The following is a 27634-nucleotide window of genomic DNA, read 5'->3' on the forward strand; positions in this document are numbered from 1 at the left end:
GGGTTTGGACAAGACTTTATTCCATTTGAAAGGGAACAGCAGAGGGGATTCAGGCACTCGGTGTTATCTCTGTGCGTGTTTCACTCCCACTTTCCTTGTAAAGTGCAAAGCTATTTCTTCCTTTAAAGCACCGGTCATTTGGTGGCTTTCATGTTTTTGATCTCCTGCAGCAGGTCAGACATTAGAGTGAGACTGACCAGCAAGATCATGAAATCTTCAAAGTCAATTTTGTTCTCTGTCTCCTCATCCAGGGCAGAAATTACTTCCTGGTATTTTGGTTTGTTTTCCTGGCCCTATGGAGAATTTTAAATGGAGAAAAAAAATAATTAAGCATTAAGTTCCTTTTTTATTGTATCATCTGTAAAGAAAAAAAAAAAAAGCATCATTTTTCGTTTCCTATATTTCTATTCAGGATTTTATGTTCACATGCATATTAGTTTTTCTAAAGTTATCCCAAAAAACTCAAACAGAAATATTATTGTAATCGGACAGGAAAACAACCAGTCCCCAAAGTTTCCTGGATGCAGAATACATCTTTGAGAAGATACCTAACCACGACTGAAAATCTGGCAGTGATGAGTGCAGCTGGTAATTGCAGCATTTCTACCACTTGATCAAACTCCTGTTCTTTTTGGTTTAGAAAGAGAGAGAAAAAAAATGCAAGAAGTTTGCAGCCACCAGTACTTATGTAGCTGGTTTTCCACCACAGCTGGCTGCTGGTTTTACTGGGGGGTGGGTGATGGATGGCGAGGTGCACATGGCTCCGTAGCACGGGGTCAGCGCTCTGGCAAACTCCCAAATCCCTAATTAAATGCAATGGGTTTCTTACCCCATAAACACACAAATACCTGTCATTATATGAGTTTTTTTTGTTTGTTTTTGTTCATTTGTTTGTTTGCAATTGCCCTACTTTATCAGCAACAATATAAGCAGGCATGTCAAGAGTGATTTATTGCTGATTCTCCTCCTTTAGCCCCACACCAGACTCAGGCTCAGCACAAAGCAACTAATCCAAAGGCGTTTTTCCCAAGCCACCAGCTCCTCACCTAGGATCACCCCGTGGATGGATGCGCACACAGCCCGAGATGCCCACTCGTCCAAACTCTCACCTGTATGAAACTCAAAAACTGGGTCTGCAGCAGGTTTTTGGTTTCAGCTTTGCTGAGTTTGCCCTCGGGGTCAGCAGCGTTGTTATACACCAGCGCAGCAGTAGCAACAGCTTTTTCAAGGTCTGAGCCTTTTTCTAGAGCTAGGGGGAAAAATGTTGCCAGCCTATCAGGAGCAGCAGCGTTTGAGGTATAATTGAAAGGAATGTGTCAGAAACATCCTGAGTGGGTGGAAATCAGCGTAGTTCCATTAAAGTTAATAAGCCTGAAACTGTTTGCACCCACAGAGGACCTGGCCTAGATTTTATTTGGAGTGGGCCAGCAACACACCTCCTGTCCCGTGGAAACACACCCGAAGGCAGGTTTCACGTGGCCGGGGTGGGCACCAGCAGGGACGTAGGGTTGTGGGTGAGACCTGCCCGGCTGCCCCCTCCTGGGGACCTGCTGTGCCAGGGGGACAGGCCACTCCAGACACCTCTTGGGTGCGTGGGGACCCCCTGGGCCCTCTAGCAGGGGAAATGAGGCCCAACAGATGTGCCCGTGTCTGAGTATCAGCGACAGAGCTGCATGCTAGTGTTGCCATGTATTCAGGATTCTGGCTAAAACATTTGGCTGGGTTTATCCCCTCACTCCTAAACCACTTCCTAAAGACCATACGTTCCCAGCAGGTACCAGAGGTGGTTTGGGCTGTGATTTTAAGGGAAAGGCAAGCAGAAGAGGAGACATGGATGAACGCTGGGGCATCCAGGGGCAGTGAAGGGTCCCCTTACCTTTTATTGATGCCAGCTGCTTGGCTATAGGTATGCTGGTAGGGAGAGAGAAAGGACACACAGTTATCACCTGGTGGATGGAGCATGCATATGGTTTCTCCATAATAAGCTTTCTCCCTTTCATTTTATGTAATCCCCCAGAAACCCGGGGCTTCCCAAAGGAGACTGTCTTTCCTTCGCAGCAGGAAGATCAACATCCCTCACAAGCGGCACACAGCATCACACAGCTCCCAGTTCTTAACCTAAGCAAGTAGCCTGGAGTTTTTATTAAAGATGATAATTAAATAACTTGATCACTGGAGAGAGGCACTGCAGCCTGCGGTAGGTCTCTTCCCGGAGCTCTTTCATGTTCTGAAGAAGTTCCTTGGTTTTGAGCCCGTCCCCAGGGAAGCACAGAGGGCTTTGCCATTCCCTGCCCAGGGGTCCTCCCGCTTGGGAGCAGACACCGATAATAAATTTAACATTTTTGCAGGTAAATAGATCCAGATAAAGCCTTTCACGAACAAATCACCAGAGATGCAAAGAGCAGAGCAGTCACTTACCGCTTGGGCATCCCCGCTGCGGCTGGAGGGCTCTTCTGGGGGGCAGCAGGACTGACGGAGTAGTGCTTTGTGCTGGGGACGCTGGCCTTGCAGCCACACATCGTGAGGGCAGGCTGTTTGTGATCTCTAAGCAACTGGAGTAACAGCAAACAGGTGGATTCAGGCTCTGCCCCGTGCAAGCAGCCTGCCTGCAGCCGTGCCCCATCAATAATGTAAGTGCTACCTGCTGGTCACGGGACCAGCAAATACGTGGGTCTCAACGGCCTCTGTGACGTTGGCAAGCGGAGTGGCTCTGTATTTTCTGGGAGAATTTAACAGAAACAAACCAGACTCAGATGGAGCCTGAATCTGTGGGGATGTAAAACTGCACCAGGACTAACTCAGCCACCAAAGCAGTACCCATTATCATTTCAATCAGAAGCCTTCCTGGTGTTGGGCTAATGTAACTTGCCCTGTGCTACGGAGAGAGCTGCTCCTGTAGACAGTCAGAAACCGGGTGTCTCCCAAATCCTGACCCAGCATCGTCCTAGGAGAGCACACTCCTGCTACGACATTCGCTCCCCCAGCGCAGCACAAAGCGCTCTGCTCCTGCCCCAGCTACTAGCACAGCAGCACCCAGCACCACGCCTTGGCTTCGGTTTTTCCCCGAGCAGACACCGCCTGCCTCCAAAAGCAGCACCGAGCCATCTGGCAGAGCAGTCGCGCAGTGGAGGAACTGGAAGGGCTCTGATGAACTTTGTTATTTATTGGCATGGATATGGCTCTCAGGAAACCCACAGCTTGTCACACCACCCATCTCTGGGCACGTTCTTGCCGAGCATCCTTTGCCTAGAGGTGTCCGGACAGGGTGACGGTGACCTAAAGGGCCGAGCAGCTATTTTCATCCTGGGGGGTCTGTTAAAAGGTACTGACTTCAGCTACCTCGTCCAGCACATCCTTCCTGGGGAAAAGATACAACGCGGTGTCAAAACTTCCCAGAATGAGACTTTATGTAACAGGACACGCAAAGGAGACTGCAACAGATGGCCTAGAGAATTAAAATGTTTTCCTCGTTTAGTAGAAGCTAAATTACTGAAGGCTAATGAATAAGGATGTTCACCACCTTACTGTTCCTGGATTTTAATTATCTTAAAAAGCATGGGAAAAGAGAACCTTTAATTTTCCATCTAAGAGTGTCATTACTCAAACAATTCAGAGCCTTTTTCTGAGAGGTTTAAGCTGTCTTAGATCTCTAGTGCGTTCTTTAGGACTGGCTCATGAATAAAACAGAGCCTATAATTGCAATGACGCAGCCAAAACACATATAATCAATGCTCATTATCCCATCAATTAACACACTAAAATTAAACAAGAATTCAGGCTTAGTAATCTGCCATAAGCTCTTAAAAAAAAAAAGTCTTGATATCACGTTGAAGTGATAATTCCCTTTTACATCTGTTGAACCATACAAGAAGGCATGAAAAGCCTTACATCCTGGTTAATCCACAGAACGGGGGTGTTTGGTCTCAGCATCCGAGGTAAAAAGGAGAGCGAGGAACAGCCCCCGTCGCGTGTTTATCAGCTACAGGCAGTGCTGGGAGCTGCCGAGCAGAGCCAGCTCCCTGGGTTTTGGGCTCTTTCCATCGCAGATCAGATTTCAGCTCAATTTTATTTTATTTTTTTTTAAATTTAGCTGACTTTTGGGAGCCTGTTCTCCAGAGCAGGTGATTTCCTTTGCTGGGGCATTAGCAAGCCCAGGCAAGCCTGGGAAACTTTCTCTCTCTAGGATGTATTAATTAGTGTACACGGGAGTGTTAGTGCATTACAGACACAGGGTAGCACAAGGATAACCCTTGCTTTTGCAAGCGTTGATCAGCTTTGAAGACAGCAAGATTTTGGCTGTATGTGTTGGTGCAGTATTCTGGTCAGCAAGGTGCGAGGGAGCGGGGCCATCTGTTCTGTATCTATTTTGATCCACTCTATTTATGTTTGAGATATCCAGGTGCTTCTATCAGGCAATTTTTAGCACATTTCACACGTTAACAATACTGTCTGCATAAAACATGCAACCTGATGCTTACGACTACACAATCTTTACATGCAGTTCAGTTCGGATTTTGCAAGCGCTGCAAAAAGCCTCTGCCTCCTCTTCCTTTTTGGTGCTTTCCCAGAGTTTTCCCATCCCTTCTAAGAACTTCCTGCCATTCAGGACGACTTATGTTGCAACACACTTGTGTGCACGGAGTCCCGGCTCCCTTAGCGATGCCCCTACAACAGCAGCCAGAGGCAGGTGTGAGCTTGCCCGTGCTGGGGCAGGGGCGGTGGCACAAGGGAGTGCCCAAAGCTGCAGATGCTCTCGTGCCATTTTCCAGCCAGCCTTCGTTTCTGCAGCAAACTCCCAGGAGCTGCAGAAGAAGCGTTGCTAACTTGCACCCAGGGAGCTAACAGCCTGATTTCTTTGTGACCAGAACGTGGTCGTTTTGATCTTGCCTGACGTGAATTTTTTCCCCCAAAGGGTGAGGACTGGGAAGCCCCCACGCGATGCCCCTGGGTCTCACTGTGCAGGCTGAGCTCCGTGGGCTCAACCCCAGCACCGTGGTGGCTGTGGGACCACAGCAGCCTGCTGTCCCCCAGCACTGCAGCCTGCTTTGGGGTCATTTCCGTGGAGCCTGCACCTAGAGACAGGGACACTTCGTCTCTAGAGGGAAACAAAAAAGGCAGCTCAACAGCAGGAGGGTAAAGCTGACACCAGCCTCCTGCTGAGGCTTCCTGATTGCCTTTATTGAGCTCACACGCTGCTAAGCATCCAGAAGAAAACAAAACGCAAGCCTGCGCAAAACCTGAACCTAGGAGTGACCAGGGAGAGGTCCCCACCCGGGAGGCACGGACACCTCAGCCCACCTCCCCGCCCCGTGCAGGAGATGGCTGCGTGTGGCGCTCAGCCTGGGGTCACGAACAAATAAAATGTTAATGAATCCCACTGCTGAGGCAGAGCAGGTAAAATGCCATTTAAGAAAAGCTATTAGAAACAGGCTGTCTGCAGGGAAACATCGTTTGTCATCGCACGCCCAGGCACTTTTCAGACGTGGCACATAGCACAGGCCAAAATCTGCTCGTGCTTCCCGTGGGGCTGCCGGGGAGCTCAGCGGCCGCAGGGGTCCCTGGCACGCAGGCACCCCGCTCCCTCGCTGCCTTTGAAGATCTATCATAGAAAAGATATAAGGCACGGTCCCAACAGTTTTGGTATGGCATTCGTTTTCAGTGTGAAGTCTGAAAATATTATTACCAAATAATCTTCCCTCTGAGACACATTTGGCTAAAGGAAGATTAGACTTTAAAAAGGCAGCTATACTCATTAAAAATGGAAAATCTTATTAAAGAAAGACACAACGATAAAAATGTAAGAAAAGAAACTGGTTGCTAAATGCAACAAAAGGGATGCCCCCCTGCTCGACTACTAAAATTTTAAAGCAAAATGCTAACAAAATCCAAATCTTCACACTAAGGACATATGCGTTGATGGACGATGGGACAACCTGTGCCAGATATTAATATTGAAACACAGATTGTTGCTGCTCTTAGAAAATTCCAGGAGGAGAAGCTCTTGGGTTTAGTAGCAAGAGGGAATAGAAAGTAATCCTGGAAAAGAATAGTTGAGTCAAGGAGAGCATAAAGTAAGTAGCTCATCCATCCACATACATGCAGATTTTGACCTGCAAAAAGGGAGCAAAGCAGGCAGCAGAGGCAGCTGGTACCCAAAGCCATGCTCCCTGCCCTCTCCAGCCCCTCTCCTCATCCCATGGAGGGGATGAGGCTGCAGCTCTGCAACATCCTTCCCTCTCCAGTCGAGGGCAATGGGGAAATCCCCAAAGAACACGTGAGCATACCTCTTGCTTGGCTGGGAGGCGCACGGAGAGAAAGTCCTGCGCTCCCACCTCCCTGTCGTGCTCACAGAGGTACCTGCCTCTCCTCCTCAGCGCTACACTTGGTAATGCAAATATGCTCCCATCCAGGGTAACTGAGAAATGGGCTATAAAGAGAAACACATGGGAAAACAGGAGGGACAGCACAGAAGCTCAGCTAACATTTTTTTCTCCCATGCTGACCTAGTTATTTAACTAACTGGCAGAGATACTCACTAATGATGGAGAAGAAAAGCAATCGGTCTGCCAGCAGCAGTTTCACAGAGGATGCTAGAGTTTACTTAGCTATTTGTCTTAAAACCAGGATACATCAAATAAAGTCTTTGCTGTCTTGCTGCTTGACATTCTGCTGTACAGTCACTATTCCCTGTTCAAATAAACTTCCAATTCCTCAGCGATTGCCAAAGGATGTGATAAGACTTGAATCCAGATGAACACAGAGGAAGCATTCAGAAACATTTTCTTATGTAACACAGACAAGTACATGTATCATTTTTGTTTTCACTTGTGCTACCGCCAGAGTATATTAATCTGAGGAGCTGTAGATGAAGAGATTTTCCATCCCTTCTAATTCACAGTGAAGACTAGTCCCTGAAGGATGTGTCGGACAACCACCAGCTCATCTGTTCTGCGTGGCAGCAAGGCAGTAGTGTACCTGTGGCCAACCAGTAAAGCAAAGGACAAGTCCTTCATGAAAACATGTGCCTTTTTTACTGCTTTTGTCAACTATAGCACTAGCTCTGCCCTTCACGAGACAATCTTTGCAAAATCTTAGATTAGGGGTTACACAATTAATACCCAAAATAAGTCTACGTCTCACTTCCACCAGGAACAAACCTCAGCAAAACTCAAGTTTCTGACACTCAGCATAGAAAAGTTTGGAAATGGGACCCTAATCACCTAGGTGGAAAAGTTGATGAAGAAAAATTTGGATCACACAAAAAGCGTACTCCTCTACCTCTAAGAGAGAGGCCTTGAGTACACAATTTACGATAGTCCCAATCAACTAATACAAAGTGGATTTAAAAAATAATAAAAAATTATGAGGGAAAGTAGGATGAGATGTGAAGAGCCCATTCCCATCCCTCCCCACTAGTACAGATTGCAATTTCTTTTTGCTTGCCTATATTTAACTTTTTTCCAAACTGAAAAATGAAGGAACAAAAGAACAGAAAGCCAAAATAAAATTTTTCAGACCCAGAAAATTGAATTTTGATCCCATTTGGAATACAAGGACATTTAGTTATTCAAGTTTGTCTGTTCTTCAGGTTGAGAAATGGCTTTTCCAGCAATCCACAGAACTGGTGTAGTTAGCACAGCACAGGGCTAGTCCTACTGACAGATGGAAAGAGAGGCATAGAGGTGGGCAGATATTAAATTGCACAGTTTAATTTTTGTTTAAACTTATGATAGTGACCTTTAATGACAAGTATCTGTAGAAGTGTTGTACTCCACTGAACATTAAAACAAACCTCATAAAGGTGTTGGAAAACAGTGAGAATATGACCAATAAGGTCAAGCACAGAGATAATATTCTATCCATCTTTTTAGTTATTTTGCAGTGACATTTTAATATTATCATACTCTGAAAACATGCATTGTATGCAATAACTTTATTAGGGTCAAATAGATATCACAATATAGATTCATCCACCGAGTAGCCATAAACTGGTTACAACAATCATAGAAGAAACTAAGCTGTTTTAAGCTAATATGCTTTCAACATTACAGCTCATACAATAAGATTATATACTGATACACTTTTATTTAGAAATGCAGATGATCAGTTTGGATTAGTATACTGTGCTTCAGGCTTTAATTTCTGTCAATGCATCCCATATGCCGTAGCGAGGAAGGGATTAATTTTCCAGGGAGAAATCGGAACGGGCTATGAACCTGGCTCTGGCTATTTTAGGGCGAGTTCCTCTGAACCTGGGTTATTTGGTCAATCCAGTTACATTCTCCAGTAGCACCAAGCTAGCGCTCAGAGCAGCAACAGAACAGAGGGATATCTAACAATCTCTGAACAGCACGGATAGAAAGACTGTCTTACAAGAAGAGGGTAGAGAGGAATATTTAAGCTTTGTAAGGTCACAACAGTACCACGCATTTTTCATGTTTTGCTGTACTGAGCAACAGGGAATCTTCACGTGGTTTTGTATACTGATATCTGCACCTCTGTTATCTTAGTTAAATAAATACCTTTGTAAACATATAACACAGTTACTTGGTCCTTATTCTCCACAGCTCACATTAAAAGATTCACAAAACATCCATAGAAATAGTGATTTATAGAAGGAATACTTAGCTCAGTTAAATGGAATAAACATTGGTTAGGTACCATATGTACTACTGAATGCCATTTCAAGGAAAAACATTTTTGTTACAAAGCATTCAGAACTTGGGTAAGCCATATATTCAACTCTGCAAAATATATAAAAGATGCATACTTCTTTTAAACGGACATTTAACAAAGTGTAGTGGCAGAAGTTGAGAAGTTCCATTTTCACAGTCCAGACATTTGGTAGTATGAAACTGCTTATCCATGCACTAAATTACAGATGACTCGCTTAATTGAAATAATAGCAAAATCTTATGAAACAGAAGATATAATCAAAACAAATGCTCTGAAGAGTCACAGACAGGCAGTTTTGAAAATGTTACATGCATGGATATACAGAATAATCAGTAGAAATAACAGTAAAACACTTCTGTTTGTCACCAAAACGCAGAAGGAAATTCAGTTATATTACACATATTAAATACTACGGACTTGTGGCTACAAAATGCTTCTACCATCTCAACACATACAAAACTACCATAAAGTTATCTCTACAGAACATACTACAACACGGACTCCAGGTCACCACCCGCAATGCGCACATCCTGACATTAGTCAGGGGCTAAAAATGTCAGCCCCAGCCACAGGCCACCTCCCGTCCACCTCAGAAGGTAGGGCAAGATCTTCGATCGACATTGAACACTGCATCGTAGTACTAATTTGTGTGAAACCCTTAAAAACCTGGTGCCGCTGAAACTCGAGACCTGTTAAACGCTGTGTGTGTGAGGGATGTAAGAGCTTGTGCTGCGTGAAACCTTAGATTTGATTAGCGAAGGAGGTTGGCCCGCTCTGGCCGTAGCTCTGGGGCTGGCCATAGTCACCCACCTGCCCATAGGAGCCCGGCTGGTTGTAGCCCCCGGCCGGCCCGTAGCTGTCTTGGTTGTAGCCACCCTGGTTGTAGCTGCTGGACTGCTTCTCCATGGTGTCCGGAGGGTGCCGCTGGCCCGAGGAATGCCAGCCCGTCTCCTTAAACACAAACCAAATGTTGCCTGCCCACAGGATAAAGTTCAAGAATCCAAAGACCTGGATGGGAGAAAAGGAGCTCATCACCCCGCAGCCACGGTGCCACCACCCAGCCTGATGGTTGGGACCCTGCGTGGTCCTTGGAGAAGTCAGGGCCGTTCCCAGTCAGTCCTTCTCCCCAAATCTGCCAGAAAGGATCCTCAGCTGTGGAGCAAACACCTAAATTCACCTCCGTTAGCTCTAGCTCACTAGGTTAAGTGCATTTCCCCTGCTTTTTTAGAACAAGGTTGGGATTTTCGGCCCATTTTTTGTTGTTTGAGAACATAATTTAGCTTAAAGAAACATTGGAAAGATAAAATGGGAAGAAAATATTTTTAAGAGAGAGAAATTAATTGCTCAGCTGACTTTAAATAATTTTGTTCTTTAAACATTTTCTAAATACTGAAATGACATTTAAATATGCCATTTAAACACAGAGATTGATTTATATTGCTCTTTTTGAAGATTTTTAAAGGAATCTGTCAGGCACAAAACCTTTCCTTCCTTAAGGACAGCACAGACCCCTTTTCCAAAGTGTTGAAGATGGGTGGCTTACAAGCAAGCTGTCTGACAGACACGCTCGGAAAGGCACATTGCTTCCCCCAAGCTCCTGCCCTTCACTCCTGTTCCATGGCACCTGCTCTGAGTCAGGCTCTACCTTTCCCCACAGCAAGCTTCTACTTGCAGCGACAGCATTTCAGCTAATGGGTTTGCATCAGCTAATTTAGGTCAAAACACGGGTGAAAGAGCTGAAAATACGTTTGTAAGGTAACGGTGAAAATAATCAAATTCACTTACAACCGAAGTGTTCAGGCTCGACATAACGGGACTGCGAACAGGCAAGCATTTGTTGGACTGCTGTTTGCAGGCTGACATCAGTAATAGCACCTCGTCTGGGTCGGTCGCAATCTTTACATCTGACAGTCCTTTAGCCCAAGCAGATGAGCCCACTAGCCACAAGAATGAGAAGACCACTGTCACAATGAAATCCTAAAAGACAAATCAGTTGGGAGCATTATACTGGTGTGTCCATTGAGAAGAAAAACAATTTTAAAAAATCACCAGAAAAATGAAAGCTTGAATCAGAGGAGAGAGAAATAAATAAATAAGAGCTTGTTATTTTGCAACAGGTCCTGATTACCATCATCACCTACAGCACTAATTTTCAGAAGAGCTTGGTGTGCCCTGTGGCTGCCATCAACATCTCCAGCCAGAGGGCAGATCCTTACAAGCACGTGGACGATATGCAGGGTGCTGAGCTGCCTTGGAAATCTGGCTGCTTGGGAAGTCTGGTGCAATTTAAAAATGCAGATGCCCAGGAAGGAGCTGGGCCCTCCTGAGGGCTGTCCCTGGTGTGGGTTTCCAATGGGAAGCGCTTCCATCGGCAGCGGCATCTGAGGCAGAACCTGGAACTGGCTAATCCTCAGCTACCAGATGAGGAGCTTTCTCACAAGCTACAGGTAAGGCCAAATGTCCCTGTTGCATGAACTGTGCAGCCGCTCATTATGACGAGCAAACAAATAAACAGAAAGCCTTGCCAAGCACAGAGACTGCTCAGCTCCTCTGTCCCGGCAGCGCTTTTGCTCCTAATTCCCATCGATGAGAGAAGAGGGGAGAAGGTGCGGCGGTGCCTCCAGGCTGCAGCGACTCCCGGCAGCTCTGCTCTGAACCACTCTGCTCACTTTTCCCTCGAAAGGCCTCAGGAGCACGCACAGGCATAAACTTCTCCTTGTCTTGGCCAGAACAAGTGGCCAAGTGACACTGTTGCTGTGTGGGTTTGGGGGGGAGAAGGGGGAGGAGGTGTGATTTTTCAAGCTTTCTTGTGTCTTGCTAAAACAGAAGAGCCTTTCTGCTGTCATCTCTCATCCCATCTGTCAGCCCACAGCAGATGGTGGAGGTGCCAAAGTCTAACATACCGCTGACTGCATTGCTGCGGCTTGATACCCCAGCTCCCGTGGGGGCTGCTCTCCCTTTCCCCCTACAAAGTAAAGGTGTGCGAGGAAGGAGGAGAAAACGGTTGTTAAGAACACGGCGTTTAGGGTCTGTATCCAAAGAAATAAGGGATCCCTGGGAAAAATCAGTCTCCTTTTCTACAGAGACCCTGACATTTGGGGATTGGGCTCTCCGTGGCACGAAGCGTGGACGCGAGCCTCTGCGATGGGAGAGGCAGCAGCCGATGAACCAGCCGCAAGAGCGAGTCCCGAACAAAGGACCGCTCCGCTCACGCAGATGGGATTAAATTAAGCGTGCTTGGATGCTTCCCAAAGGATACATCCTTTTTTTAAACAGTGCCACAACTTATTCTCTGCAGGCCCGTGTCTGCCACGGCGCTTTGAGTTCCTCTGACCTCCCTTGGTGCTGCCCAAACGGGCCCTCTGGGAGAGCGTGCTGCGCCAGGAGCTGACACCTATCTTAACGCCCAGCAGGACCTGGGGTAGGCAGAGGCACGTAGCCCACGGTGTATTCTCTCTTCGGGGAGATTTCCAGCAAGAGAAGTTATTATACGCTTTGTGTCCTCGCACTAACGGAATGAGAAATTATTTCCTAGAGGCAACAGCTCAATTTAAAATATTTTCCTAAAAATTCCAGCTGGTAGAGATGCCAAATACTTGCCAAGCTATGAATTTCGATGGTGTATGCTTTTTTCTTGCTATGAGGCTTGACGTGTTACATACCTGGCTGCCAACCCCACATATAGGTTCCCATGAACCCAATAGACTAGGATGCACCAGGGGTTTGGGGAATACTTTTGTTAAACAATAATGAATTCTCTCTCAATGTTGCCATGCTGTTATATTTTGCAAGTGAAATCAAGCTCTGGAATCAGTGCATTAACAGTAAAATAAACAAACAGCAGGTAGAAATTCAAGGGAGAGACAAACAGACCAAAACTAATGCAATATAGAAGATGAAACTTGCTAAAAAGAGGAAAGTTTTAAAGTAAGAAAAACTCTCCAAGCAGGTGCCTACAGCAGAAGGGTTCAGAACTGCTCTCCAGCTCACACCGTCAGGCTCCTGGTTGAACCCTTCCTGCTCACAAACATCACTTGTGAGCTGCTCCAGCACTTCCAGGTAGGACACGCTGAACCTCGGTGCTGCAGTCTGAAGGATTCAAATTGCTTCAAAAACTGCAGGGACTCGGGTCAGCGTGGTCTTCAGCCACTAACACAAACCTTTCTGCTCCAAGTGGAGCAGGGAGGTTGGAATTTGATGGTCTTTAAGGCCCCTTCCAACCCAAACCCTTCCACAATTGTGACTGGAGAATTTTCTCCGTCTCTTCCACACTGCAGGGAATAAAATTTATGATGAGAGCAAACTTGTGTCTTCCCTATTTATTTTGAATCTTTGCTAACCTTCAAGCTTTGGCTGGGACTTGAACCTTTCTTGTTTTCAAGTGGGTTTGGATTCCTGGCTGAACATTTTCACAGCTCTGGGTGGAACAGAGTTACAAGATAATGACATGCTGAAAATAAAAGTGAATTTCAAGCTAAGCTGTTCTGTGGCTTAATGTTTATCTGGGGAATTTCTCCTTGGTAATTAAAGCCAGAGTGCCTGCATACTAAAACAAATCTAGCATTTGAATGTTTAATATCCCCATAGCATGTTTCCTTTTTTTTTTTTCCCCCCTCCTTTGGAACAAAGTAATTTTTGTAGTTGTTGTCTTGAAACGATGCCTACAGATCTCTTTGGTGTGTATTGTGGTATGGTTACTCTATACTTCTAATTGTGAAGTTTCTTTTTCAGATCTCAGCTGAGATACTTTGGTCTGCCTACAGGTGCCTTTGGGAAGAAAGCAAAATAGGAACATGTAGGAGAAAGCAGAAAACAAGATTTAAAATATGCAGAATATCCAAGGAGGGAATTTTTAAGAGCTTGAAGCATGCACAGCAAAAAAAATCTTGCTGCCTTATTCACACTGAAACTTCCTATTACCAGCTTTGCAAAAAATTCCTAATTGGGACAATTTTATCTATTATATGATTTAGAATAGAACTGTGAATATGCCTTTTCCTCTCGTGGTAACCAACACGTTTCTCTTTGCTATCAAACCACCGGCTTTCGCCAAATTCCTGACTTTGGGGGCAGCAGTGAGATGTGGATCCAGAACCCCAGCACCCCGCACGCCCTCAGCCAGCCAAGCCCGCCTGCAGAAGGCACTGCTCCGCGCAGCAGCAGGTGCCTTCCCCTGCTCTGAGCTGCTCAGCGCCTTCAGCAGTCCCCAGGGACCTGTAACCCACATCCCTGCCTGCCCTGCTGTCCCTCCCGGCCAGCGCGGTACCAGGCAGGACAAACCACTCCAAAGCCTGGCTCTCACAGTCACGCAGGAACCACCCCACCGACAGGGGTCCAGGACAGCCCCAGCCTGGGACAGCAGCCAGTGGCCGCAGGTGACAAACACCTTACAATTTAGCTCTTTTTTGGTAGCAAAACGTGCTTCATCTTTTCCCATGTCACTCGTACCTCTCCCCAAGGAGCCCCGAGCACACGGGTGAGGCGCGTGCTGCTGCACCCCAGGGCAGGGCAGCGGGCTCCCCTTGCTCTTTGTTTGCCCCTTGGTCTGCCCAAGGTCCCACCCAGGGTTTCCTGCAGAACCCAGCTTCGAGCCAGTTACGCACTTCTTGTCGCGGTCTGCGGCCCTGGGAGCTCTCTGACAGCAGACACACGTGGGGCTCTTTGGGAGGCACCCGCTGTTGCAGCAAGGTCAGGGAGCTTTGAAAAAGAGATGACAGAAATGGGCTGAAACAGCTCTTTGAAATGCAAAGAGCTACTCAGGTTATTCACATTTTGTTGTTGTTTTGTTTTTTACTAAAAAGGAATTCGTCTTTGTTTTTACAGGTGGCCCTCTATTCTTTGCCTATTTATTTTCTAGAAGGCAGAGCAAAGCAGAGGAAATTAAACATGTTTAATCAAAGACACCTCCAAAGAGAGAATTAGCAGTATACTTTACTCACTTGGTCCACAAAACATGTAAAGAACCAAATGGCTTTCTGCTTAATGTGATTATTCACGGGACTCCAGATGCGAAGGATCTCATCTCCTTACCTGTAAGCATCTTTATGCACTGCAATCATGAGATTATCAAATCACTACAAAAATTAAGTATCTCTTTCCAGGGTTACATTAGTCGGGTTTTTTTTTTTTGGCTAAATCACTTTATGCTCTTATATCAATTGATTGGGATACTAATCAAGAGATAAACATACACACAAATGCATCTGATTTTTCCCTCTGCAACTTTAATCCCAGGTAAATTCCCTTCATTCCTTTAGGAACTGGCAATCCAAGGTCTTCTCTCAGATTTATCTATCCAGGATGAAACCACCCAAATTATCTGTCTGTGGAGCCAGCAAGGCAAGATGAGGGCGCACACGTTAGCTACAGCTGTTGCTCACTGCACAGTGAATCCAGACAGCCACAGGAGGAGCTAGCGGCTCCTCGTACTGGGAATATTTCCCTGCCATGACATCTCACTCCTCTCTGAACATTAAAATATTTTTCCACAGTTAAAGTGCTGCTCAGCTGAGCTCTCAGCACAGGCAGTTGCTCTTCTCTGTATTTGTGTGAACAAGGCGAATGCAAAACGTTTGTGACTGAAATTCTCTCCATGAGTTTCCTGTGACCAAGTGCTCATTTAATTCTTTACAGTCATATGGTCCGCATTCAGTCAGGCCTGCTGCAATTTGGGATGCATTGATAGTGCTTTACTGCCTGTGCAAGGGATTTTTGATTTTATTGTTTTTTTTCTCTCCTCTCTCTACTTCTATCATACTTATTTTTCAAATCCTAAGAAGTTGTCAGGAAGAAAGGCAGCCAGCTCTGGGAGGGCGCAGCCAAAAGGCAGATGCCACCCCAGACTGAGCAGCTACCAAGCCAAGAGGAAGTAGAAGGCTTAAAATGGGAAGGGTTTTAAATACAAAAAGGGTTTTAAAATTGTGATCAGGCACTGCAGCAGAAGCAAGGACAGACAAAACCATCTCCGAGGTCATCACTAAGAGACAAAAAACCTGGTAGCCTGGCAGCGCTGCCTGACCCACTGATCCGCTCTGCCTAGGAGGGGTGAGCGAGGACGGCTCTGCCTCCCACACCGATGCGCTGGGTGACTGCTGGTGCAGCTCCAGCGTGCACAAAGCAACCCAGATCTCCGCAGAGATTGTCTTCGGCAGGAACAATCTCAATCAAATATCTGATTTGTTACAGGTGTGATCTCGTTGGGTACTTCACTGCAGGGTAGCATCTTCCCAGAGCTGGGAGATGCGTCGCCTACCTCCCTTGCACAAGGTGTGACATCCCTCAGGTGAGCCCTGCAGCCCTGGGGAGCTGGTTTGCACTCCAAGTGTCCCTTCACCCTTGAATCCCTTCTGGCTAAAGCTGCTTTCTTCTCTGCCTTAGACCCTGCATTTTCCTTAAATCTCCACCGCACAGGACTCACACCTTGCCCCAGGCAGGCTGCAGATATCTACAACCATTGCAGTGGGCAGCCTCTGAGGAGACCACAGGGGATGTGATCCAGGTGAAAAGTTTTTTTTTTTTTTTGTAAACAAAACAGAGCTGGCAGCACAGAGGAGATGCTGGAGCACACAGGACTCCCTTCCTGGCAGGATTAACTGGACATAACCCTAAGCCACAGCCCAGCACCTCTTGGCCCGGCTCCTGCCCCAGCAGGAGTTGCTTTTGCTGTAGGGCACAGAAGTATCTTTACATTCAGAACAAATAAGGTCATTTAGGCTTAGTTTAAAGACTGGAAAACTGCAAACAGCGGCTTTGGTAACAGACACCAGTTAAATTTAACCTGTAGATTCAATTACAATCCATTACACAGAACAAATTAAATCAATGCCACGCTGATGCTGTAGCGGATTGCACCACGCATCCTGTGACAAACACGACTGCAGCAGCTGTGTCAGGAAAGTCCTAGACAATGGCAAATGGCAGCATCATAAGCTGACATATTAGCATTATTTATCTTGTTCCTTTTTCTATTACGCAGGATAGCGTGGTTGGTCAGAAAAAAGAATTATTTTCCACAATAAAGTTAAAATGGCATATCTACGCAACTGATCCGTTGATGAGACAGTTTGAAATGAGATATTGCTTGGTACCAACCGAATCAAGCAAAGCAAGGCACTATTTATTTACTGTTTCTAAAGGGACCCCTTCATCTTGCCCAGTTTACCTCTCCTTTTTCTGTGATTTCCCTTCCTTCCTCCTTAATTTTTCAGGGTGAGGGGGAAATTCCCAAAGACTTCCAAAGGAAGAAGCTTCATTCCCTTTAACGCAGATTGAGAACCTTTACTTCTGTATCAATTCATCACTTTTCAATGATGCAACCTTAAATTACTCACATTTTCTTGCAGCAGAAAATCTCTCTCTCAAAACTGCCAAGATTACCTTCCTACAGTTTTATCTTTCACCTGCTGTTACTGGAGCTATTTCCTTTATCAGGTACAGACTTTTTGAGCCGGTGATTTATTTTCCTTCCTATTATGTTTTTCTGATGTTATTTTTTGGTGGCTTTCAGTCATTTGAGAAACAGGTCTCACCCAAACACCTAGTTCCTGGGAGTGTTAAACTTCATATTTTCTGAAATAGAGAATCGACTTTTTCCTTAGCTAAGTCCTGACTAAAACCTTGCCTTCTGTTTGAGTTGCTCTCTTTGCACCAACACTTGAGCATGGTATTTCCTTTCTTTAGTGTAACCTTATTCTTGCGACCAAGGAGGAGAGTATTGCCTGTAGCAGTGTGATGTGCCCCTAAAACCTGTGCATGCAGGGACCTAGCCAAACTTGATGCAGCTGAGGATTTGTGCACAAGTAAGACCAAGGGGTCTGTCACAGGTCATGATGCACTAACAGGTAAGGGACACCTCGAACAAAATAGCTGTCATGCGTTTCACAGCCTTGATTTATAAGAAAATGAATACATAGCAGCACTCGCTTCTTGTCATGACCCTTTCAGAGTCAGTAAAAAGAAAAATAAAGGCACAAACAGGAAAAGGTTGATGGGTGCATATAGTGATAAGTGGAAGGTGAGGAAGCTCCTAAACCAGCATGGAGACAAATGTACTGGGTGCTCATGGTAATTGTGGAAAAGCCACCACGTAATTCTCTGAAGAAAAGTCAATCGGCCGCACCCAGCAGTAATTGCACACTTACAATTAGAGGTCCCCTGTTGTTTTCACGGTACTTGTTCTGGAAGAAGATGTAAACCACGGTGGCAGCCAGCGAGTAGAGGAAGGCGAAGACCGCAATGGTGACGAAGAACTCCGCGGAAGAGGAGAAGTCCCCTATCAAGGAGAGCTTTTCTCGGCGCTTCCCTTCACAAGTGGGAGCATCAAAATTCACTTGATGCAACCTGGAAAATATTCCAAAGAGCAGCAGGTGAAGCACAGAAATAGAGAACCATTACCTGAATAAAGATACATCGATATTTGCCGCTTCCCTGTCTCATTCCTGATGCACATGGATCTCCTGCTTGAATAACCGGCCCTGCGAGCAGCCTTGTAGGCTGTGCTCTCTGGAGCTGCTCGTACACGTGAGGTTGCTTCTGGGTGAGACCCAGAACCTGCACACATGTTTTCATCAGACTTTTAATCAATCTGAGAGAAAAGTTGCTGTTCCAGTGGTTTGGTACAACTCACCTGCTCTGGGGCTTTGCCATGGCAACAACTGAAAAAGGGTGACACGAGAAGTGATTTGAGTCTTGAATTCTTACCATCAAGGAAGAACAGAACAGGTCTTATCCTCTCTATCAGTACCATGGGATACCTACATTTGGAAACTCAAAACTTGTGTAAAACAGCTTAGTGCACAGCTACCTGCAGCTGTTGGGCCGTGGGGCTGAGAACTGTACAGAGCCTTCTATGCTAAAAGTTTTTAAAGCCGAGCTGCAGCAGAAATACACAACTTGAGTCAAAGAAACAGCCTACACGCCTTGGTTTTAGCAATCAAAGCTTGTGCTCACACACCGTTCGCAATCAGCCACCAAGCTAATAGATTTGTGGGTGTCTGACAGCTCCTGCCAGAGCCTTCTTTGCTCCAATAATTTTAATTTCTGATTCAGAAAGAGAAATGGGGTCCCTTGGGTGTATGTGAGTGTGTGCTTTGGCTGGTACCACTGCACGTCCCAGATTAGCATCAGTGGGGACATGGGGCCCGATGAGGGATCATGCAGTTCTGCTCTGAGCTGGGAGAGCAGAAGGGACAAAGCCAGCAGAAAGTCAAAAGCAGTAATTAAAGAAGTTATGATCTGGTGCTGAGAAAGGATGAGGCCTTTTGGGAGATATTCCTCTGCTCAAGGGCAATTAATGTGCACAGCAGCGAGCCGCCGGCGGCAGCAGCCGTGAATGTATGACTAAATAAAAAGTTCAGTCCCTAGGGGAAAACAAAGAACCCACGGCAGAAATCGCAGAGGATGGATTAATGGACATTGGAGGATTGCACGACTTCTGTTTCCTGGTCTGAACTAAATGTATCCAAGCATGTAGGCAGAACCTTTTCATCAGTGGTTGATGCATAATGCCAGTTATCTGCCTCAGGCACTTTCCTCCCCAAGCTCCTGTCGCTGTAGTAGCATGGGGTGGAATCACGAAACACGTGCCTAGATCACAGAAACAAGCAGTGGCTGCCTCATCTTCCCTGTGAACGCAGCCAAGTCTGATGAGAGCCGCACACATGCGACTGATGCCTCTGAACACATCCGACAGCTTCCTGATGTGATTGCAAAGCTTTGTGGCATCAGTGCATGTGCGTTTTTTTTATTAAGTCTTATTACCCTTTCCTAAAGGTGGAGAAGAGGAAAACAAAGACTTCCTAGTGCCTGCCATGCCCGTTCTGCAGCCAGGAGAGAAAGTGGCTTCATTTTAACCATTGTCAGGACTACAGAACGGGTTGAAATGGATGATGTGCACGGTCAGAAAAGAAAGCTCTCTCTGCTTTCCTCATGCACAGCTGCTTGGGTGCTGTATGGACACAGAACCAAAGTGGGAGACGGAAACCCGTTTCAAAACCCCTTGAACTCAGTGGAAGCCTGTGCAGTATCTGGATCAGCACAACCCCCCCGCCCCAATCCCCCAGAGGAATGCAACACCATGCACAGAGGCTGTGCCAGTGGCCCTCCTCTGGTCTCATCCTTCCTCCAGGACTTGGGGCCAGGTCCAAGCCCTCTGTCCCCTTCCACCCAGAACCCTGGGGTGGGAAGGACACCCACGGTGGTGTGTGCGGTCCAGGGCCCCTTCAATAATTGACTGTATTTGCCCTGCCGTGCTCAGGTGTCCCTGCTGTGCTTTCAGGGCCTTGCAGTGGGCGCACAGGCCGCATCTCAGCTGAGGCAGGCAGGCGCAGGCCGTCCCCTCACGGAGGGCCAGGCCGTGCTGTGCTGATGGAGCTCCATGGTGCTGTGTTACCACCTCACACTGCAAAAAGACTTCAGAGAATTGCTCCGACCCTCAAGTTTCTTTCACAAACACTATGGAACCAGGCCAAGCTATGTTAAATACAATCCCACTGCTCTGGTGAACAAAAGAACAAGGCAATTCTGACTATTTTACCACGTAAAACAGATCTTCAGGGCTGCTTTCTTCTTTCCGTGGAGTCCTGAAATACCACACTTAGCAACATAATGTTTTACACACACCAAAGGTGAAATAACTTGAAGAATATTCCTATCCAAGAGTTGCTGCCCAGTCCTGCCCCTTGGGCTGCCCTGGTTCACCACAGCCCCATCCTGCCCACCGTCAACAGCCCACCAGCCTTGCTGCAACACAGCGAAGGAACCAGCACCACTACCCTTTTCTGTTCCCTATTTTCTTAGTTCTTAGCTGCCTCTTAGTTCTGAATCACAATGTTAACATCTTACTCTTGTCTTTCCAGCAGTACTTTTCTGGCCAAGCATCTGTCAGTGATACCAGATACCTTGTATTCACAGAAGAACTTCTTCCATCAAGTTATATTTATTCACTAGCTTTTCTTTCTAGACTTCTCCAGCCTCTAACAGGACGTGCAGCAATTGGTGCCTCCTGGGGACACCACATCTCTGCCCAAACCACTGAGATCTCCGTGCAAATGGCCCCAAAATAGCCCATGACACAGACCTGGGAAGAGGAGGCTGTGGCAGGGATGGGAGGTGAGGGAGGCCCTGAGGTGGTGATGGAGGATGTTGTGCTTTCAAGATGCATTTTAAAAGTTCCTTTAAGACAGAGGAGGGCCAGTGATAAGAAGTCCAGTCTTACTAATCAAGTCTTCTTTAATCTGGAAGTTCAAATTTTTCCACCAGTGCTGCTGAGTCAGACTTTCTGGGGGCAGGATTGCTCAGTGATGACTCAAAAAATTGCTTCTACCTCTGCCTCCCACTTTCAATGTAATTCTACCTGTTATGCCTCCTATTTCCTCTGACTTATTCTTCTTTCATCTTCTCTCATCTCTCATTCTTTCCACCCCACCTTTTCTTCCGAGTCATCCTTGGCCAGTGTCTTCCTTCTGCTGCTTTTCCATCTCCAGCACCGCCCCTGCATTTCATCTTCACCTCTCCATTTCCTAGAGGAAATCAGGAGCCCTGAGAGCAACTCTTTGCAATCACATCCTTTGCACTTTGTTAACATCTGAGCAATGCTGCTGGGCTGCATTAGCAGAAGTGATTTTCACTGACTGATAATACAAATAAGAAACACTTCAGTGATAAATTTACCTAATTAGGGAAAAGTCACAGAAATCTTTCCTCCCAAGTTCCTCAAAACCTGAGCCGGACAGTGCTTTTTGCCTTGTGCTGTGCTAAGTGTTGCTATTAATTGAGAAATAAAAACAGTGACTCAGGAACGTGACCTTACAGCCCGCACTCAGCAGAGCATTGCTAGGGGCAGCCTCACTGCTCAGCACTGCTAACATCAACCCTTCACCTGCTGTGGCTGTTTGCTAACAGCACCACCATTGCCAGGCTTTCTGGGTCTGTTTTCCCTCCGATTCACATGAATCAGAAGCAAAGTCCACCAAAGGCAGTCAAGTTGCACTGATGAAGTCACAGTAATTAAGGGCTTGTGAGATTTCTACCACTTGGCAAACTTTCCGCTGCCGTGGGAAATATGATGACAAGACAGCTGTATTGTCTGGCTTGACAAGATCAGAAGAGGGTAGGAATGTTTTACAGTGGAAAAAAAGGATTTTTACATTGTTCCCCGACAGCAAAGAGTGGTTAGGTTTTCAGACACTAATTACTCATACTCTGAAAACAATACACGCAGCCAGGCACGCTGAACAAAGCTACAGCTGCTACATGTGCGTGGGGAACAGAAGTTGTGCTCCCTCCATGCAAATGTGAAGCTGCCTTTCCTTGCTGAACTTCCTTAGTACAATATTCAAGACAATTTGCTTTCAATTATGGCCCCTCTCTTTCTCCAGCAGCCTAGGCCACCTGATGATCCTGGAGCACAAAAGCAGACAGAGCCAACTGCTCCAAAAGCCCAGCTCGTCCCACATCCCATTCTACCAGCACACAAAGGACAAGAGCCCAAGCAGGAGCGTGCACAGGGTGATCTGATCTCCTCTATTTCAGAGAATCTCCTCCTTTAGCAAGGCACTCAGGGCTGAGCCTTGAAACCAACAGAACATGCAATTAACAGCAAGTGCGTGCTCAAGTATTATTGATGAACAGGCGCAGATTTCCTCTCCCAGGCTCTGATCAGTGCCTGGATTAATAAATAACAGACAAAGTTCTGCCTCTGAAAATTCTCAATGGGGTTAGTGTTTCTCCATTTCTTTACTAGGATGTGGTGGAAAAAACATGACAAAAAATCTGTTTTGGCAGATTGTCCTATTTTCTGAAAATAGCACCTTGTAATCCACCCCCCCACACACACCCGTCTATGACATGCTTGAACAAAATCTGCAACACCCACACACGCACTTGCAAAAGCTCAAAGATCCATTATCCTTGCATCGGGCTTTCTTTCCCCCTCACTTATTTCTGGCAGTCACACTGTCAATTGTATTTACTGTCTGCAAAGCAATCGGAGAAATACACCACTGGAAATTAGTTACTGCAGGTAGCGCCCGCGGAGGAATTTGTTGCAAAATGTTTATCTTGGCTGGTAATCTCCAAAACAAGGGATAAGTGATATTTCAAAATATGGTAGTGAAAGGCTGAAATGCACGGGACAAAGCTGCTCTGGCAAGACAAGAACGTGATGGGAATTTTTGCTTTTCTCTCTGGCATACAAAGTAAAGGCATTTTTTCTAGTCACCCCTAGAAACACCGCGGGTCCCTCATTTTGGAGGACTGTGCTGATGTGCTTTCTCACCAGCATCTCCAGCCAGCCAGTCCCTGGACATATGCACCTTCTCAAGGTGCCAAATGTGGATTTTCTGTAGGTTTAGTGGAAGAACACTAATAAACAGGACCCTTTCCTCTCACAGCAGAGCCCATCATTCCCTGGAGATGCTCCCTGCATGAAGAAAAATACTTTAAAAGTGACCTTTAATGCTCAGGTGAAAGCAGAAATCTTCCTGAGAAGGAAAGCCCTTCTCTATAATGAAATCAAGGTCCACTGACTCTTCCAGAGCCACAACGTCATTCACAGCACGCCCTTTAAGGAAGGAGCAGTGCACATACTGCTGCTTACTGCAAAGAACATTTCCCCTGGCATTGGACATCCCTACATTTTTGGTGCTAAATCTTGACTATCCAAAAGGCTGCCCACACAGCAAGGAACAGACTTCCTTCCAGCTTTCAGGAGGGTGGCTGGATCTGAGCTCCACACCTTCCTCCTCCTCTTCCTCCCCCAAATCTGCTCTCTGAGGACATACTGCTATAGGAGGGGAACCCTGCAGCAGCAAAGCCATGCTGTGAGCTCTCATACACACCACAAACGCTTGCAGAGGGAGCCACTGCTAAGCAGTTGTCCTCCATCTCTCTATTTTTAAATTATTTTTTGCCAATTATAACCATTATCCAGTAATTCCCTTGGGATCTGAGTCTTTGCATGCAGGCCTCCCGGAGCTGTTGAAGTCGCTCTCTTTGAGGCAGCCAGCCCATTAATGCCACGTTTGATCTGCTTCGAGTCGTTAATACCAAAAGTTCTCTCCAGCCTTTCAAAGTCAAATACCTGAAGTGTTAATAGACCCCTGGGCAGCTGGGGGGATGCGAGGGGCTCAGCCCGGCAGCAGGACAGCAGGTACCATGGTGATTGTTCCCTGTCCCTTTTGCACCTGTGATGTTTTGGCAAAAGCTGAGTTTTCCACCCCTTCGCTAAGAGTGACAGGACTGTTTCTTTTCGAGCCTGCACTAGCAGCTTTTTTTTTTCCTGAGATAAGAGAATTAGCATTTGCTTGAGCATTCGGTCCCCTACATTTCCCACTGCCCATCTGCCACAACATATCCCAGCACTGCCCGAACATACCACAGCCATTCAAAATTTGTGAGGTGCTTACCCATATTTCCTAGGTGTCCCAGCAATTTTCCGTTCCTTGCTTTATCAGTCCCCCAAAAAGTCCCTCCCCTCCTTCAGTCTCCCCAGTGTCCAAAGGTGCCTTCAGACCCTCCTTTTTGGCCTCCTCCGCTTCCAGAGCAGCTGCGGTGCCGCTTGGCAGCCCTGCTGCTTTTCTTTAAGGAAGCAGAAATGGACTTTAGGACGCTATTTTCTGCCACATCTATCACTACAAAATCAGTTCATTTCTCTCTGGAAACAGGAAAAAAAATCTCCATCTGACTCAGCAACCCAAGCTTGATCTTTTGTTTCTTTGCTTTCTAGAGAAAGAAAGCAAGCAGTTTGCTGATCAAAGAGGGTTTGAAAGTATTTCACTTTGAATTTGTCCTCTCAATTTCTCCCCCAAAAGCCCTGATCTCTTTAGGATTATTCAGCACCATCAGTAGTTTCACACTTACACAAGCACTTCATCTTGCAGACATTTATTCTTAACTTCTGTCCCGGACATTTGAACATCCTAAAGACCTACCAACCTATATTCTCTTCTTCATGTCCAGTCAAAATGCTGGAAAATATTTCCCCCTCCATGTTTTCTCTTAAGTTGCCAGGTTCCCAGTCCCCACACACACAGCAGCAGTGCAAACATGTGGCCAGTACTACTTTGCTAGGCCGCTGTTTTTAACAGGACAAGCTGCCAGGCACAGTTGCTGACCCAACACTGCACCGTGTGTGCCCAGAGGTGGCAATTCCCCCAGCACCAGCAGCAGAGTGGGCATGCCACAAAGCCTGCCCAGAGCCATGTGGCATGCACGTCCTCTGCTCCAACCTCCTCCATCCCCCACCTCCTATCTCTTCTCTTCAGCACAGCAAGACAGGGGGCATCCAAGGTGCCCAGGTCTCCGGGAAGGGAAAGAACAAAACCATTTGGAGGATGGAGCCTAAAAGCTCTGGAACAGGGACATCCTCATTAAGACAGAGACCTGGCCCTGGTGGTGTCCACAGCTTGGGAGCCCTCTCATGGGACCTGCTTCCAGTGGTTGCGTCCGCAAACTTCTTGGAAAGCAGCAAGAGCCTCGCCACACGCTCCCGCAGGAAGACGTCCCAGCCACGCGCCGCTCGTAGCAGCGAGCCTCCCCAGACTGCACCCGTAACAGCAATCCAAGCCCTAGTACTCCATCGTAACACCAAAAAGGAAATCCATCGTAACACCAAAAAGGAAATCCATCGTAACACCAAAAAGGAAATAAAACGGCTCATTATAGAACATGCTGCTGCAAGCACTCGCAAAGCTGAGTGGGTGATCCCAACCCCAATTCCAAGCCCACATCCAGACCCAGATTTATCTCCCGAGAGACTTTCACAGCTCTCCTCGGAAAGGCACACTTTCCCTTTCCGTGCAAGCAGAGCACAGCAGTCAAAGACATCCTCCACCAGTCTTTGCAAACCCAAATGCTTTCTCAGATCAGGCTTTGTGGTACAGACTGCTGGGATTTCCCTTCACTAAGCTATTTTCTCAGGGCAAACTGCTTCCTAGCCACCAGGAAGCTTGGCTACTGTCTCCGAAGGAAGGAAACCCTTGATTATCCTTTAGAAATGTCACTGGGCCCACGGAACAGCACGAATTGGGAGGCCTGGAAATGTCACAGGCACATGTTAGCATTGCTGCACCCACAGCTGTCCAACTGTACCCAGTCCCACAGTGAGGACCTGAGGGAGCCCACAGCTCATCTGTCCCCCATGTGCTCCCTTCTCCCCCGGACAGACAGGGGAATCAGCTCAGAAAGCAGCGAGCCTGTCATAGCCAAACACGAGCTTCCATATGGAGAAAAACCTATGCAGATCTCAACTTCTAAGGTTATATTGCAAGGAATAGAAAGCATAAGGCCATTTTATAAAAGACAGATTGATCTAATGAGACCATTCCTGGGAGAGGGTGCACCAGGCCCCTGGGCAGTACATCGACGTGGAGCAACGTGGGGGCTCTGAGCCCCCCTTCCTACACCCCGCCAACACGATCCACAGCTGCTCTCACCAGTTCATGGCATTTACACCACCTCCATCTCACCTTGCCTCCCACAATCTAATGGGCTACTAACTCCGCATAAAGTCAATCCAAATTCCTGGGTACCACTGGGTGTTCAGCCAGAATCACCCAAAACCATAAATTCTTTGCGCCCTGCAAGAAGCAGGGTTCACATACAGTTTAATCTAGGTCTATAAACCCTGAAAGCAGCAATTTCAGCTTCAGGACCAGCAGACATAAATACAGGAGCAATTACAGAAGGTGCAGCAACATTCATTCCTTTGTATTATATTTTCACATTAACTTTGTATTTTAACTATAATTTTCCCAAGTATATTGTCCTAAGGCATTAGAAGCAATCAAATTCAGTCCTCTGTGGAGTTTTACAGTATGACTCCAATAAAACTCCCAGTCAAGACATTTTCATTCAAAGTAGAAGTCAGTACCCTTTCTCAGGGACCCTACTGTTCTGGGGAAACCTTCAGGGCTGCTGCACAGCAAATGCAGATTTGGGAGCAGGGGAAGGACTTGTCTGATCACTGCCACCTGGGGTATGGGATCAAATACCAAGCAAAGCCAAAGGGTTTCTGCTTTGGTTATGTCTGTATTGGCAGCATGAAAATTGGCAAAAAAAATGCAAGGGAAGTGGTAAAAAGACTGACTTTTAGAAAAAGCCTTTGTGGCAGGCACAGATAAAACACCATCACCATACAATGCTGTAGAGACTACTCATGAATATATATTAAAAATTCAAATAGGAAAAAAGCTGCATATGTTAAGAAATCCAAGAGTGACTTCCACTTTAAGATCAAGTTACAGTTAAAGTATTAAAGACTTTTTCTTACACCAAAACATTAAACATAAAATAGAGCATCTACAAAGCAAAATAAGCCAGTCTGTGGATCAATACCATCCACACTCATCGAGAATCCAATTGCTTTGAGTGTCAAAAGAAAAGCTTCTACAACTCAATGAAGATTTAAGGAGCAACATTCTCCCTTTTCTGCAGCAGACACCACCTCCAGAAAGTCGGTGACATTTTGGTAATTTCAGCAATGGTCACTTTTGCAAACTGTCCACCAACATGCATGGAAAATGACTGGGTTTTGAAACAATACTGAAAACAAGATAAGCTGACAAAGACTGCTGAGAGGAGAGACTTCCATAGTTGCCTGAAGTCAGCACTGCAGATGACTACTAAAGTTTAAAAACCTCCTATTTATCAGCAGCTCCTTGTCTCCCAGCAATGACAGACATTTATAATCTTTTGGTGAAAGCGTTTTCCACTGAATTCTGAAGCAAGACTTACTACAAATGGGTTAAAAAATGAACACTGGTACATTCTGGCACAGAAATGTGCTAATATTGACAGAGGCTTTTTCCAAAGAAAGATAGCTGTAAAGCACCGAGATCGCTACTTTCTCCTTAATTATCATCTGTAGCTTCTAAGTAGGCAATTTAGGCCTGACTGTCATCTTTCAAAGGAAAAATTAGCCTACCCATCGCATGCAGATGAGGTGTACACTTTAAAGGGT

The 27634-nt window shown here is 46.3% G+C and overlaps 2 protein-coding genes across 5 annotated transcripts in view; both read right to left on the reverse strand.

Annotated features, from left to right (window-relative positions):
* On the reverse strand, positions 1–2974 carry SNTN (sentan, cilia apical structure protein). The gene is made up of 4 exons (XM_080605729.1): positions 2419–2974; positions 1877–1911; positions 1110–1249; positions 1–293 (listed from the first exon to the last, which is right to left on the reverse strand). Exons 1-4 carry the CDS (start codon positions 2517–2519, stop codon positions 135–137), a joined length of 435 nt encoding a protein of 144 aa, XP_080461855.1. The 5' UTR covers positions 2520–2974; the 3' UTR covers positions 1–134.
* Positions 2975–7918: 4944 nt separating this feature from the next.
* Positions 7919–27634, reverse strand: part of SYNPR (synaptoporin) — a 100431-nt gene continuing 80715 nt past the window's right edge. For all 4 annotated transcript variants that reach the window (XM_080605725.1, XM_080605727.1, XM_080605726.1 and 1 more), the window contains 3 exons: positions 17817–18015; positions 10462–10653; positions 7919–9684 (listed from right to left, as the gene is read on the reverse strand). In XM_080605725.1, the coding sequence (XP_080461851.1) occupies positions 9418–9684; positions 10462–10653; positions 17817–18015 (658 nt within the window). In that variant the 3' untranslated portion in view covers positions 7919–9417. The remainder of the gene's footprint in view (positions 9685–10461; positions 10654–17816; positions 18016–27634) is intronic.

This window comes from Anser brachyrhynchus (assembly GCF_964034855.1).
Source record: "Anser brachyrhynchus genome assembly, chromosome: 10".
Lineage (NCBI taxonomy): Eukaryota > Metazoa > Chordata > Aves > Anseriformes > Anatidae > Anser > Anser brachyrhynchus.